Source organism: Athene noctua, chromosome 20 (assembly GCF_965140245.1).
Source record: "Athene noctua chromosome 20, bAthNoc1.hap1.1, whole genome shotgun sequence".
In the NCBI taxonomy this organism is placed as follows: domain Eukaryota; kingdom Metazoa; phylum Chordata; class Aves; order Strigiformes; family Strigidae; genus Athene; species Athene noctua.
The window spans coordinates 975,922-990,390 of NC_134056.1; the positions used below are offsets into that span (position 1 = coordinate 975,922).

The following is a 14,469-nucleotide window of genomic DNA, read 5'->3' on the forward strand; positions in this document are numbered from 1 at the left end:
AGTTCTGAGAGAGGAATGTGAAAAAGCAGACGTTAGAACCTTACTAAAGATGCTGATGATTGATCTTAGAGAGGTTGCTGGTCGATTTGTTTAAAATGAAACTGCACTTGCAACGTGTTGAGATCAGAGAGCTCTCACATCGGGTGGAGGTTTCGTCCATGTGCTGTGTCTGGTGACGCGTCCTCGCTCCTGAATTTGTTACTCGCAGGAACCTGTCTTGACGTTGTACGTTCATCACAGAGTGCTCAGTTCATCTGACGATGGACAAAAGGCAGTGCTGCAACAAACCCAAATGTATTATTATTCTTCACAGAATAAGTAATGATTAAAAAGTAATCAGCTCAGTTTCCAGCTCTGTGCTCTGCACCCTTTCACGTAACACCCGGGGAAGAGCGCTGCTCTGCTCTGGGCCCGCTCTCACCTCGCGCCTCCTCCCTTGCCCATCCTCTTCCGCCTCCCTGCACAGCCCTCCTGTGTGACTGTCTCATCCCTTCAACTCTTGTACCGGCCATTAGCAAAGAGATTATGGTGAAGCTTGACTGTGCCTTTCATAAAACGCTTTTCTCTTCAAAGCTGCCTTTTACCTCAGCCATTTGTTCAGTGGCGTGCTCCCCTCTAAAGAGGGTGTGAGCATTGGAGAAATTTTGAAGTTTATGAAATGTATAAATAAAACAGTGTGGTGTGCTGTAGTTAGCAAAGATAAATGTCAAACACTGAATTTTTCCTGTAGCAAGAAAGAAAAAAAAAAAAAAACAACCCTCATGCTTGATGTATTGAAAGCAGTCCTGTAAGACTGAAATTATTGTGTAATTCTGACAGGGCTACATCACTTCAAATTTGTCTCTGCGTGGATGGCATCATGACATCCCTTCTGCTTCCATTCAGTTTGAGCATAGGCACCAACAAGAGAAAGTTTAAAATACCTTTAAAATGTCCTTTGCCAGTAATGGTTTCTGTAAGCCCTGGACACATTACGGGGAGGTTAAGCCTGCACTGGGTTTTGGTTGCTGTACCTGGTAGTTTCTTTGATTAGGAAGTAACAAGGAGAAGGTGTGCTCTCAGTGCAGTGTACACGCCTTTGTTTTTGTGGGAGAAATCATAATTCTCCTTGAATATTTCACTTCCAGCAAATGGCACGAGGTGAAGACCATTGTGAGTACAACCGGGAGCTCATCAAACAGTTCTGGCTTTGTCCTGGGTCAGCAGAGGACCGGAGAGTTCGACAGGAGTTCTGAAACATCCAAACTCTTTTTCTTAGCAGGAAATCTTACTTTAAAAAAAAAAAAACAAAACAAAACAAAACAAAAAAAACCCAAAACAAAAAAAAAACACAAACAAACAAAAAAACCAAAACACAAAAAAAAACCCCAACCCACACAAAAAAAACCCCACCAAACCAAAAAAAAAAAATGAAAAGGATGCAAAGGAAGGAAAACAGATGATACAGTGAAACATACAGGAGAATTTTAATGAATGGCCAGTTTGGTGATGCGTTTAAATAAAAAGCGTTTTTTAGGCCATGGTCATTTAAAGCAAGCTTAATTAGACTTAAAGAATTTTAAAGCAGTTTTTATAATGCACTTGTTAATCTTTTGGCTGAATCATATTGCATTTTACTCTGTCTAATTGATTTTTAGCAATTTACTAATGTCATTATCTTTCCCTTAATTACAGATCAAACCAAATGAAAAACGTATTCACAAGTTATGGTTCTTAACAGCCAAAGAAATACGGAAATGTTTTATTAGCAAATGTTTTTAATGTCTGCTATGTGCAGGAGGATTGGATGTATACATTTAGCAGACATGTTTATCATGAGAAAAGCTTCTGAGGTAAATAAGTTGGGTTTTTTTAATTTCTCAGTGTTTTAGACTACACCTTTACTCTGACCTTTGTACTTGAAAAATAATTTTGAAACATTGACACTAATTACGGAATAAGGACTCTTTTGTGGGCTTGTTTGAGCACCATAATATCCGTAACCAAAGAATTATGGTTTTGTAGTTAAATGTTAAATATAAATGGAATGGTAATTATTTTATTCGTGTTTCCATTATAAATTCAGATTTTATCAAATATGTATTTATTTAAGATTTTATTAACTCTTCCACACTCAGAATTTGTAAGGCAATATAACGGTCTGGTTTTTTCCGTGTAAGATTCCTTTATTTGCCTTTCTGAAATTAACAGGAAAGCAATTCTCATTAGCTTCTCCATACTAGAAAAGCTTGCATTTAAGATGAGAAAAATGGATTTACTAACAAAAAAGATTTCTCATCTCTGTGGAGATTGAATTTATTATGTCTTAGACTGATACGGACCTAAGCCCTGGGAAAATAAATGTTGAAACCACTTTGTCAGAAAGTCTGTGAAGCTCTTACAGTGTCCTGTGGTTCAGAGTGACGCGGGGTTGGGTTTTTTGGTGGAGTCATCTGCAGGAGAACAGGTTTTAATCCTGCGTCAACTAAACCTGCTTGAAAACTAGCCCATCAGAGCGTTTTCATGTGCAGTACTTTAAGGGCAAAAGCCTGCTAAGGTTAAACTTTTGAATAGTCTTTTTAAAGGTACCACCTAGATGCCGCGTGGCTGTTGAGGTTGCCCCGAGCAGATCCGAGGTGCTTTGGTGGATGAAGCAGCGGCGTGTCTGCGCCGGCCGGGGCTGCCGCTCTAACGTGAGACTTTGAGCATCTTAATGCTGTTAGTCCTGGACGCCTTGCCCCGGTATTGTGTCATTTGGAATGCTGATACAGGTTCCCTACACACAGAATGCATTTCTTTCTTCCTTTAAGTGATTAATTAAATGACGTTTGGCTTAAAATGACCTCGAGCAAGAGCCCAGGCATCCCGTGATGTCAGCTGTGGTCATGCCTTGTCTCCTACAGAGCTGACACTTCTTTCAAGGAGAACTTTCAAAGAGAAATGTAGTGTTAGTGCTGGATGAAAGGGGTTATGAGGAGGAAGTAAAGATCTTTTCCATATCCAGATAAAAGTGTAAAGAAAACTCATGGAGATTAGCCATACTGGAATTATTAGGCCAGTCTTCTGAAAAGTGTCACGAGAACATTAACCCCGCAGAAAGCCGGGAGTCCAGGGTTTTTTCTCAACTCAAAGTCTATGAGTCATTTGCATTGTTTCAGAATGTATATTATATCCTGTGTAAAATGTATTTATAAAAGTAATTTTGTGGGCACAGTAATAGAGAAAACAGTACTTAATTAGAAAAATAACGTAGAGTTTCAGCACACGTTTATATGTAATGGAAGTATTGTTTTCCGAAAGCAGCAGTATAAAATTTTCACAGCCAGTCAATTCTTTTTGCAGTCGTGCTGCCAGTAAAAACAGAGACAAGTCAGCCACAGAAAATCTGTTAGGTTTCTATCAGTACAGTTAATTAGAACTTCAGATTTCGTGAAAGGATATATCCAAGGTCTGGACTCGTGTGGTGGGTTTGAGGAAATTTTTGAATTTTTTTGTAATTGCTGGACAAGGGTGGAACGTGGCCTCAGGTCTGGCCGTTCTTTGTTCTGTGCGCTCAGGCCGTTCCTCTGGGGTCTCTGGGTTACCCCGCGCAGGGCGGGCAGCGCGGCGGCTCCCCCCGTGCTGCTGGTGCCCCGTGGCCGGGGGCTCGCTGGCCCCGCTGGCCCCCACTGCCGGGGCGAGGGGCTGGGCCCAGCCCTCCGTGTGCTGTGGCCGTCGGCCCCGGTATTCCGGGCTGCAGGTTAAACCGAGGAGAAATCTCAGGCTGAAGGAGATGGCTGGGCCAGCCCGTGCCGAAGAGGCTTTAGTATTTTTCTTGGAGTTGGATTCTGTTCTTTTTGCAGGAGGAGCCAGTAGTTTTATTGAACAGTGCACTGAGGCATTTGTTCTCTTGTTAATTTTTGCAGTAAAAAACTTTGTATTGCTGGAAGTGGGATTGTTTGAATTTAGTTTGATTAAACAAATACCCCTGACACGTGGCATAACCACATCAAATTCTACATAATTTTTCTCGGTGTAACCCAGCCCTAGGATTATTTATCACAGATCACTCTCTCCAGGCTGTGCGTTTTAATCCCCTGCCCCTTTGGTGACGGGGCCGGCGGCGTCGGGCGGGTCGGGCCCTGCGCGGGAGCGGCTGCTGGGCCGGGCACAGCCGGGCACGGCGGTGCCACCGGGGCCCCGGGTGAGGTCCCTGCCCGGGCGGGTTGGCCCTGGCTCCGAGCGCTGCCAGGTCGGGCCTGAGCACCGGGAGGCTTCGGTCTAAGGGGCACGTTCCGTGGCGGACGCTGAGCGGGAAATCACCTGGCAGAGGAAATAAAATCCCGTCTTCAGGAGCAGCCTGACTGCTACATCATTCTCCATCTCTCTGATGGTTTTTAAATTGAGGGGGAAAAAGCTGTTGTGATAGTGTCACTAAACACTGCAGAAATATTTCCATATAAAAACCTTCCTAGATAGGAAATTCCAGTTAATAATAATTTGGAAAAAAAAAACCTGTAGTAAAACTTTAACATATTAACTATTAAGAGTTTAATTTGAGCTCTGGGGGAAATGATCTATCTAGATAGGCACAGTAAAAATGATGAGATTTCAGGCAGGTTTTACAGATGATTTTCTCTTTCTTTTTAGGAATAATTGAGTCATTTTAATGATAAGCCTTGCTTGGCTTCCTTGAATGGACTGCGTGTAATTAGTTGTAGCTTCAGCGTTGAAACGTTGTGACAGAAAATGTATCGTTTAGCTCCTAATTTTTTTTCTAGCATCTGCCTTTAATATTTGTTCATTTTCTGCAACATACAACTTGGCCACTTCAGGTCAAATTCCGGATAGAGCTCTGGTTCCTTTGTTATCTCGATTGTTTCCTTCAGGACGAGGGAGAATAATTACACGGAACATCTTTTCCAAGCAGCTGGAGTCAAATTCCAGCTGACTGCAGCACCTGTGAAGCCGGGGCCGTGCCGCGGGCTGCGGGGCCGTGCCAGCCCGGGCTGCGCCTCGCCCCGAGCACGCCGGCGCCTCGCCGCAGCGCGACTGCCCTTCTGCGAGCTTCAGATGGCAACAATGCCAGGGAATGCAAAGTGTCTGCTTTAGACTAATTAGAGGGATGATTTGTGAAACGCTGGCTATTTATTTAATTAATCACCAGCACAAAGCTATAAAACCCATATTTTAAAAATCCCTGTTAGTTTGCCATGTGGTTAATAGATTGTGGCACATTAAAAAGTGACACGGTGATGTATTAAAAATGTTCCACCTAAGGTTGGCTAATGTCCTCGAGGAACTTGAGCTGTCTGCTTTATGCAACAGAAGCATAGGATTAGAGGCTTATCTGTTTAAGGATTGAATATTTCTGAAAACATTTATCTTTTGTATAGCATCTGTTCGTTAAAATACATCGTGGCATATTTCTTAACGTACAAATAATGTTTATGGTGTAGTTTTAATTATAAGTTTTTGTTGCATTTTGTTATTACAAAGAGCAACTCTATTCCTCAGTATTAAATCGTAATGTTTATTACTAAGTAAAATATAAATAATTCTTCTAAAGTAGGCCATTCCTTCTCCTCACTGCATGGAAACTAAGGATGGTTTCATGTAATGAATGCATTCTAGCTGCAGCTACAGCAATTGTGTTTTGATAAATCTGAGCGCGGGTTTCCACTCCTCAGCAGCACCCCTGGCCCCGAGCAGATCAGGGCTCCGTGCCCACGTGAGCTCGGTGCGGCGCAGCGGGCGGGAGATCCAGCGCCCTGGGGAAGGGCAGCGCCGGGTGCCGCCGGCCGCTGGCCCACGGGCTCGCCTTCCTGGCCACGAGCCACGGCGAGGGCCATGGGCTGGCTCCCCGTGTCCCAAACTGTCTGGAAGGACGTGAGGCCAGGGCTGTAACGGGGACGGGCTCGGGCCTTCTCCTTCCGTTCCAAATGAGATTTGTCAGAAAAAAATGTGATAACAAGGAATCATATTCATAGCGCTTCAAGTAAAACAGTTTTTAATTTAACGTGGAGTTGGATAAATGAATGTGTGCTAATATGATTGAAATATGCTGTTAGAAGAATTATATGTTTTATTCTTTGCTCAGGACTTACATAGTTTTATTAATTGTGGGAGTGAATGCCAAGAAAGAACAGGCAGTAATTTGGGATACTTGATTATGTGGTTATGTATGTAAATCATAGTTTTGAGGTGCATATAAAAATTTATTCAGGTGGAAGCATGGAAGGAAACTGTCCAGCTCTGGAGGTTATGTTTCTCAGCTGTGTGTTGTATAATTAACTGGTACATTAGGAGGGGGGCTGGAATAAAACATGAGTATGTTAATGCAGCCTGGAGCTGATGTTGTAGTGATCATTGCGATGCAGATAACGCATTCCTCATAACCGCTGCTGCCTACTGGAGCCTTTGAAACATCTGGACCTTTAATTGAAAAATAGTGTGGTGCTGTACAAAGCAGACATGCTAAGTGAAGTCAACAATTTAGAATAAAAAATAATAGTGTGTTATTTACCTTGTAGTTAAATATTCATACTTTGTTATGCTTTGTATCACAGGAAATTACTGGGTTAAATTTTTATGAATAGTGACAGTGTGAATAAGATAAATTAAGTATTTAACAGTGTTAATGGAATTTTACACTGATGTGCTAACTCTGCAGCACAAGCTAGGGTGAGACGCAGGAGAATCCACTCCTCGGAAAGGGACTTTGAAGCCTCGTCGAATCTCTGTGCGTCCCGGCAGGCGTGGGGAGCGCGGCCTGGTCACCTGCTGCCGTGGCGAGTCCCCTGTCCCGGTGGCTCGCGGGTGGTGGTTTCCCTAAATGGCTTCAGAACAACAAAAGTAATCTGTGGCTGTAGCGATGAAAAGCGCCAACGCTGGCTTCACCACCCGACGAAATAACGGTCGCTCGCTTTTGCCGCCGTGGGGCGGAGGGTGGCGCGCTGGAGCGGGGGGTAGAACACCCCGTGTTTCCGTACGAGCGCTGAGACTCGGCGTTGTGCCTCTGAGTATTAATGTAATGCAGCTGAGCAGGCGTTTTCTCCAGATCTGTTACGATACTGTGCAAAGAAACCAAACAGACTGCATTACAGACACGTAACCGTCTCACTAGGTTGGATGCTGTTCTGCCCACCGCACCCCCCGCGCCGTGGGCGGCGCCGTCCTGACGGGGTGCTACAGTGTGAGGGCTCCTGCCACCTGCTTGCTGAAAGATTTGATGATTTTTGATCACCTAAACTTAAAACCTTTTTTTTTTTTTTTTTTTTGATGACCCTTCTTTTTCTACTCAGCCCCTCAAAAGCTCTTTTGCTTATGAGTGAATATGACTGACTGTTCTATTCCCGCTTATTCTGGATGAAGAAATAATTGCTCTAAATGTTAAGTCAAGAGCTTAGAAAATGGTGATTTTCAGTGGTTGTCTTAAAAAGTACAGTCCTTCACATTGACATAAACATCTGTGCTCTAATGTGTTAGAACTTTTGTTTGTGTTGTAAATGCCGAGTTTATATTTCAATTTTTTTCCCTTTCACGTACTTTCTATATTTTGTTTAACTACTTATGCGAGTGAGTTACTTTTAGGAGGTGGTTGCTGGATCACATAGCTTATTAAATACCCTGTCACCTAAGCCAAAGAACATGTCACCAAGTTTGAAAGTGAGAAGACATTTTACATTTGGAAAAGGATGAGCATTTGTTTCCATTTTGTGTAATGTTTAGCATTGTTTGCTGGGAGGTGAGTCAATGACTTGAATTAATTATAATTACTGAAGAGACATATACTGATTGAGCAAATAAAGTAGTAAGCTCATTCGTGCCAAGGCCGTCTAATTAAATGCTAACTTTGGATAAGCTAGATGTGCATGAAAGATTAATTTTGAGAGGTTTTTATGACTCCCACTAAATAATGATTCAGTAAAATCTTTGCATTATATCATTAGAACATCTAATCTTAAAGTGATATAACATTTAGTCACAGAACTCTATTGTACGGGAGGATGCAGTAAATTATTATTGTTGAAAATTAATCACTTTTCTCTAAGAAATGTTTATGGACTTTGTTTTAATTTTCTGCTGTGGTGGGAGCGAAGCGGATCAGAAGCGAGAAGGGTACAGCGCCGGCCTTTCTCGGTGGCTGTTCTGTTAGCTGCCCCTTACACAGGTGCTTCAGAACTGTGTTTAGGAGTAAGTTGTCCCAGGGATGGACAGACTGTCCCAAACTTCTTGTATCATTTAGAAGAATATTAGTCCGGTTCCCCCCCCCCAATAATCTGTTCAAGATAGACGCCATCCGTTGCAGGGAGGTATATATCTTCTCATGGACTTTGATCAAAACTTGATTTTAAATCTTAGAGAGGCTTCTTGTGTTGAAAGAATTGGTAGAGTTTAAATACATTTTTTCTTTCTTTAACATACGGTGTTTTAAGCATATCAGTTCTATTACAGAATATTATTTAACGATACAGATATTTCTAAACTTGTATGTAGCCAGCGAAGATCGTTCTGCATGCAATTTTCCCGTCATAGTTGTAGTAGCCAGTGTTTATATACTTCAAACACCACAGCTCACAAATACAACCCTAGAAAATCCATGAAAATTCATCACTCGAGTAGGCCGTCATGTCTTTCTCTTGCACTCTTGTGTGTAGAAGTACCAGCACCGTATGTACGTGCTGGTGCTGCTACTTCTCTTCTTGTAATTAGCCCGACCACCGTTATCACGTATCCCCAAAGATTCCTGTGCTGTTTCGTGCCCGGCTGTATTTTAGACCACACGAGAAACATGGCTTCACAGGAGCAGTAATCTTAGACACCAAGTTACTCTTTCAGAATAAATTTGTTGATTAATGGGAATAACTTTCCCGAGTTTAGCCACTGCTTATTATCGCAGTGCATAAATGTACATTGATCTGCTTAATTTAAACGATAAACAATAGAAAGCAGAAAGTTTGTGAATCCAGCAGATGGTACTTTTCAGCAATTTCAAATAACGGACATCATTCTGTGCAGCTCCTGAATAGCAGCAGAAAGAATAGCTGCAGCGTGCCAAAGAACCACCACGTGCCAGCCGCCGAGAATTCTGACAACAGTGATAGAGAAAACAGAACTGTAAAGGAATTAAGCGATTTGTTTATGTGCACACCACATTAGCAATAATTTGGGAAACGGCGTCCCGGGGTTTTTGCCTCTTCGGGCCCGCGTACGCTGCACAGCACCGCGTCTCCTCCAGTGAATTGCAGATGATGAAACATCATCTTTGCTCTGAGTGGGATGAAAACGCTCTAGAAATAGCAAACGGAAATTTTGGTAAGACCAGACTGTAGGAGAGCACTAGGTAGCCTTAAAAGAATCCATTAATAAAAATATTAAGGAAATTTTCTGTGATTTATTTTATGTTTTCTGTGTATCCAGTTACTCCTCACTTCCTTAAAGGATTGGTGGAATATAACGTTTCTAACAATAAAAGCTTAATGGAATCAGATTTGTGATTTCCTAGAAAATTAACGAGATATTTTGTCAATTTTATTCCAGACTTCATTTGTCAGAATATACAGTGTCCAGTGACAAGCTAAAAGAATTTTTGACAAATTAACTATGCCACAGGTGACAGATCAGGAAAATGTTAATTTAACAGCCCCTTTATGCTTCCCAGATTTATTGGAGGCTATTAAGGAAACTCCAAATGGTAAGGCCCCTGGCCCTGAATAGATTTTCCATTGAATTTTATACAGGACCTATTAATAAAGTTTGATGCTGCCTTTTTGAATATAGGTAATTGTACTTTATCTTCTGGGTCTCCTCAGCATTTACAGTTGGAATGCAATTTTTAGTCAGGAGAAAAAAGTAATTATGCTTCCAGTAGTGTCTGTAGTCTGGGTCTGAATGATTCCTCCTAAAGAAGAGACTACAAGCACCATATAAAACCCACAAGTTATTACTAGTTGAATCCAGCGTGGCTAGGTCTTTGACTCTTGGCCACTGAGACTAATAATTGGATGCCTTTTATTCAGTCCCACCACCTACAAATCCTTGCCTAATAAGCTTTGCACCGATAAGTAATTGAGCTCTGTGGGACTTCCCACACAATTAATATTTTGCAGGACCAGCCTGAGGATATGGATTCGTTCCGTCCTGTAGACAGGTACCTGACGGTTTGGATTTCTAATGCTGGTTCAGAACAAATACCATCCATTTGCAATAAACACAGTGGAGGTTTCCTCCAGACCCCTTTGACTTGGTGATTGATCAGCCTAAGCCTTGGCCCACGTGTTTATTGGGCCATACTGATGTTTCTGACCTACAGTGACAGTCAGTGTTCTCATTACTAACACAAAGTCTAATTGGCGTCCAAATCTCAGGTTTCAGCCTCTCTAATATCTTATGGCAATCAGGTTTACAGCCCTTTTTTAAAGATCTTGAGTATAATAGTGATGATCTTGAGCCGTTTCCCTGTACTGCTGCTGGTGGTGTTGCTCCCTTTGCTCAAAGAGTTGGATTCCTCATGGGTGTAGGAGTGACGCCTGGTTTCAGTCACCCGTGTCTTGATGTTCACGTGAGTGTTTGTAAGAGAACCAGGCTATTGGTAATGGAGGGAGTGCGGGCAAGCAAGGTGGTGAAGATAGGCTGAGGAGGTAGAGGAGATTTAGAGATGGGGAAGAACGAAGAAAAGTTTATTTAAAAAACAACAAATGCAAAGCAACAGCACAGTGTAGGGCAAGGAACAGAGAGAAGCACTGGGAAAGGCAGACCAAGGAAAGTTACCATCTTGCTCCTGGTAGCTGTAAGGTCAGGTCCCTAGGATGTGTTTATTTTATAAATACGTGTGTTTATTGCATTGCGAGCTTATAAAAACAGTCTGTACTTGTAGTAGTGGCTAATGGAATAATCTGGTCTTTTCGGTTATTAGTTACAGTTCTTGGCTCGTTTGTCCACGTTCTGGTGTTACACTGTGTACGTCAGTTGTAACCTTGGCATCGACTCTCGCATCTGGTTGTCAGTTTTTCCTGGATTTTCCATTATTAGGACTAAGCATTACTGACGATTCGGCCATCCTCGGATTTAAACATGTGACTAACTGAGCATGCCAAGGAGTCACATTAATTTCCTTGATAAATGCTATTGATTCATTCAGATGCAAATGTGGTTGAAACCAGAGGTCCCCGTTCCGGCTGGTATCTCCAGCCACGCCCAGGACGTGAGCGGTGCTCGCAGCCTCCCGCGTGCTCCTATGCCTGTCCCTGGTCAGCGTTTGCACCTGGGCAAAGGCAGGGGTAGGCTTGGAGACTCGCGATTCCTTACCTGATGTCAGCTTAATTCCCCTTAAAAATAAATCCTGTATGTAGGAAAGCAAGAGGAAAAAGAAAGAAGGAAAACAAACCCCCCTTGGTTTTTTAGCAGTTGCACTTCTGCTGCGTTAACCGTTTCCTTGGTGAGGGAGGGTCAGGGCTGTGGGTGGTATCTCAGACTCCCGGGCCCACGGGCTCGCCCAAAGGCTTGTTAAGGCTCCTCCAAAAAGGTAAAGGAACGTCCCATATTTTGTTACAAATCCTAACATTTCCTTTTAAATAAGTAAAACCAATTTCTCTTACCTTAAAAACGTGGGAAGAGGAGGCATCAGCTCTGTAAAAAGGCTTTCTTCAAAAACAAATTCATTATATCGGGATGGATTTTAATAATACTTTTAGCTATGCTAGTGTGAATAACTTTAATCTTTAAATTCCTATTATTTCTCTAATTTATAATCACACTGAAGGATCAAATGGTTTTTAACAATATATTGAAATTAGCACATGGCATATAGCTCCCTGTTTTATACTCTCGTTATAGATTTATAGTATTGAATCCTTTTATTCTGTTACTTAGAATTCCGAGTGATTAATTCGAATAATACTTTCTTCTCTCAAGGCCCATGTATGTAGAGAGAGAGAGAGAGAGACAGATAGTTACATCAGGGGTGCTTTTGAAGAGGGGCTCAGGATGTGCAATCCTTTGTGCAAAAGATCACTGGTTTAAAAACGCAGTGCTATCCACAGTAGATTAAACGTTTTCTTCTTGTAACGCAAACTTTATAGATCTCTGTGTTGCTACGTATTTTATGTTTTATTTAATTGTTAATTTCTACAGTGCTAAATAGATTTTTTTTTTTAATCTGTTGGAACAGTAAGTTCCAATAAAAACCGATATTAGTTAATCCTTCTTGGTTGTCTTCAAGGAGTTCGGAATAGTTTAACGGCTCAGTTGTACGTGTGATTTTGTTCTTCTCTTGGCAAACCCAAGGTCGGGCCTGAGGTTTATTTTTAAATGTTGTCTTAAGCTCCACATATGCTCGACATCCATTCCCGCTCGGTCCTGTGCTCCGGCTGTGCTGCCCGGTGGGGGTTTCCCGGGGCTGAGCAGCCTGTGCTGGCTGGCACCGGGGCTCTGAGCGGGCGGTTTCTGCCCCGGAACCGTTGGCATCTCTGGACGGAGGCTGGGGTCTCAGCGGGTGACGTGTGTAGCTGTCCTGGGCTCCTCCTTCTCCTCCTTTCCGCGGGAAGGCGCCAGCCCAGCCCCGCTCTCCCTTGATGTAGGCTGAGGGTCTCCCTGCCCCTCGCCCCTGCGTGTCAGGTGTGAGCTGCGGGCGGGGGGAGGCAGGCACAGGGGACAGGAGCAGGAGGAGTCCCCCCAAACAAAAGCTGGAGGGGAACTAGGACATTGTAAAGCAGGTAACATGGGCAGTCCTGGAGCGTCCCAGGCCTGGAGTAACTGGTGAGGAGAGGGGCTGGTCGGTGTGGCCACGGGAGGCGGCTCGGCTCGGGGAGCTGCTGGGGCTGTCCTTCCCCCCGCGGCGGGGAAGAACCACAGAAGGAGGCAGAAATGTAGAAACAAAGGGGGTGCTGGTATTAAATCCCGATGGAAAAACGGGTTTGAAGCTTTAGATAGGCTTGTCAGCTATTCCTCCCCATCCCAACTTTGGGTTGGGTTGGGTTTTTTTTTTTGGATCCTGCAAGAACACGGGATCTTGCGGTGAAGTTCAGACTCTTCATGGAAATCTGTGAAATCGTTGCCAAATATTTCATATCAACTTTACAGATACGTTACACAGCAGTGAAAGAATTGGAATTTAAATGTTCAAGCCTCTTCCAGTTTTAGGTCGTAGCAGCGTGTTTTAATCTTTCTACTAAAAAATATTCCATCCGCACCACATTTTGTATTAGCTCTGTCATACTTTTTTTCATACATTCTAATGAAATATATTTTCTCGACAGGGTCATGTTGGTACAACGGCAACCAAAAAAATTGATGTCTACCTCCCACTGCACACAAGCCAAGACAAACTGCAGCCCATGACAGTTGTGACGATAGCAAATGCCAAGGTGCATGACCTGATTGGACTAATATGCTGGCAATATACAAGTGAGGGACGGGAACCAAAACTGAAGTAATGTTCTTTCTTTACTACCTCTTGATCTCTAATTTTCTCCTCTGCAGCCTTTTTGCATAATGAAATGGATTTCCATGTCAATGTTTTTATAGATAAATCTTAGAGAAACCACCTACACATTTATCAGTATTTCCTTTTGAGCAGTACACGTGCATCTACATCCATTTCTCTTTCAATTAAACTACTGGGTACTGTATAATGATAAGCATATGAAACCATGGATCTGTAAATGAATCATAATTGCAAAACGCTCTGTGTAAAAATAATATAAATCTTATCTCTTTTGGTGTCACAGAGACATTTTTTATCTTATGTCCCATCTATTTTTTGGTAGTGTTCTTAATAGCTAGGATCACAAGGATGTCAAATAAAATCCAGAACTCATCCGTAAACTCCCTCTCTTGTTTGTTCCGGGAGAAGGTGCCCGGACTGTGACTCGTTCTGTCTGCACGGTGCCGGTTCCTCCGAGAGATCCGCGGAGAGGAGCCGCCGCACTGGGCAGCGGGGTCGCGAAGCCCTGAACCCAGGTTTGAGCCATAGTCAGCGTGCCCGAAAACGAGTCAGAATCCTGCCACAGAACCTCAGCGTTATCACTTACTTGCTTTCTGCTGTCGTTTTGATGATGTAATGACTTTAATTCATTATACACGTTTAAAATATTTCTGCTTTTCTGAGACTTGACAGGTACAGGGGCTAAAGGTGCTTTTCTTTCCAGGTTATCTGGAGATATCACTCCAAATAGGCAAATAAGGGTCTTGAAAACAAAATAAATACCAGTTTTCTTGGAAATTGTGAATAAAATTGCATTCTTTAATTCAAAAACCTCTGTCATGCAGCATTATAATTTCTACGAGACTTTGACCTCAGTCACGTTGACTCTTTGCTGTAAAGAGCAACATCTGTCTCGTCCTCACAAATTTGAGCTTCAGTTAATCGATGGATTTTTCAGGATCTTTGGTAATCATTGCTTACATCTTCATTGTGAAAGGATCCTGCCCCTAAGATTTCTGTGACTAAATAATGGATTGGATTTGCTGTGCTGGAGAACTGGTGTTGTTTAGTAAGAGCTGTTACTT

General features: G+C 42.7%; 1 protein-coding gene across 5 annotated transcripts in view; it reads left to right on the forward strand.

The window, feature by feature from the left end:
* MAPKAP1 (MAPK associated protein 1) overlaps positions 1-14,469 on the forward strand; it is a 103,722-nt gene that overhangs the window by 30,869 nt on the left and 58,384 nt on the right. For all 5 annotated transcript variants that reach the window (XM_074923975.1, XM_074923976.1, XM_074923979.1 and 2 more), the window contains one exon: positions 13,218-13,390. In XM_074923975.1, the coding sequence (XP_074780076.1) occupies positions 13,218-13,390 (173 nt within the window). The remainder of the gene's footprint in view (positions 1-13,217; positions 13,391-14,469) is intronic.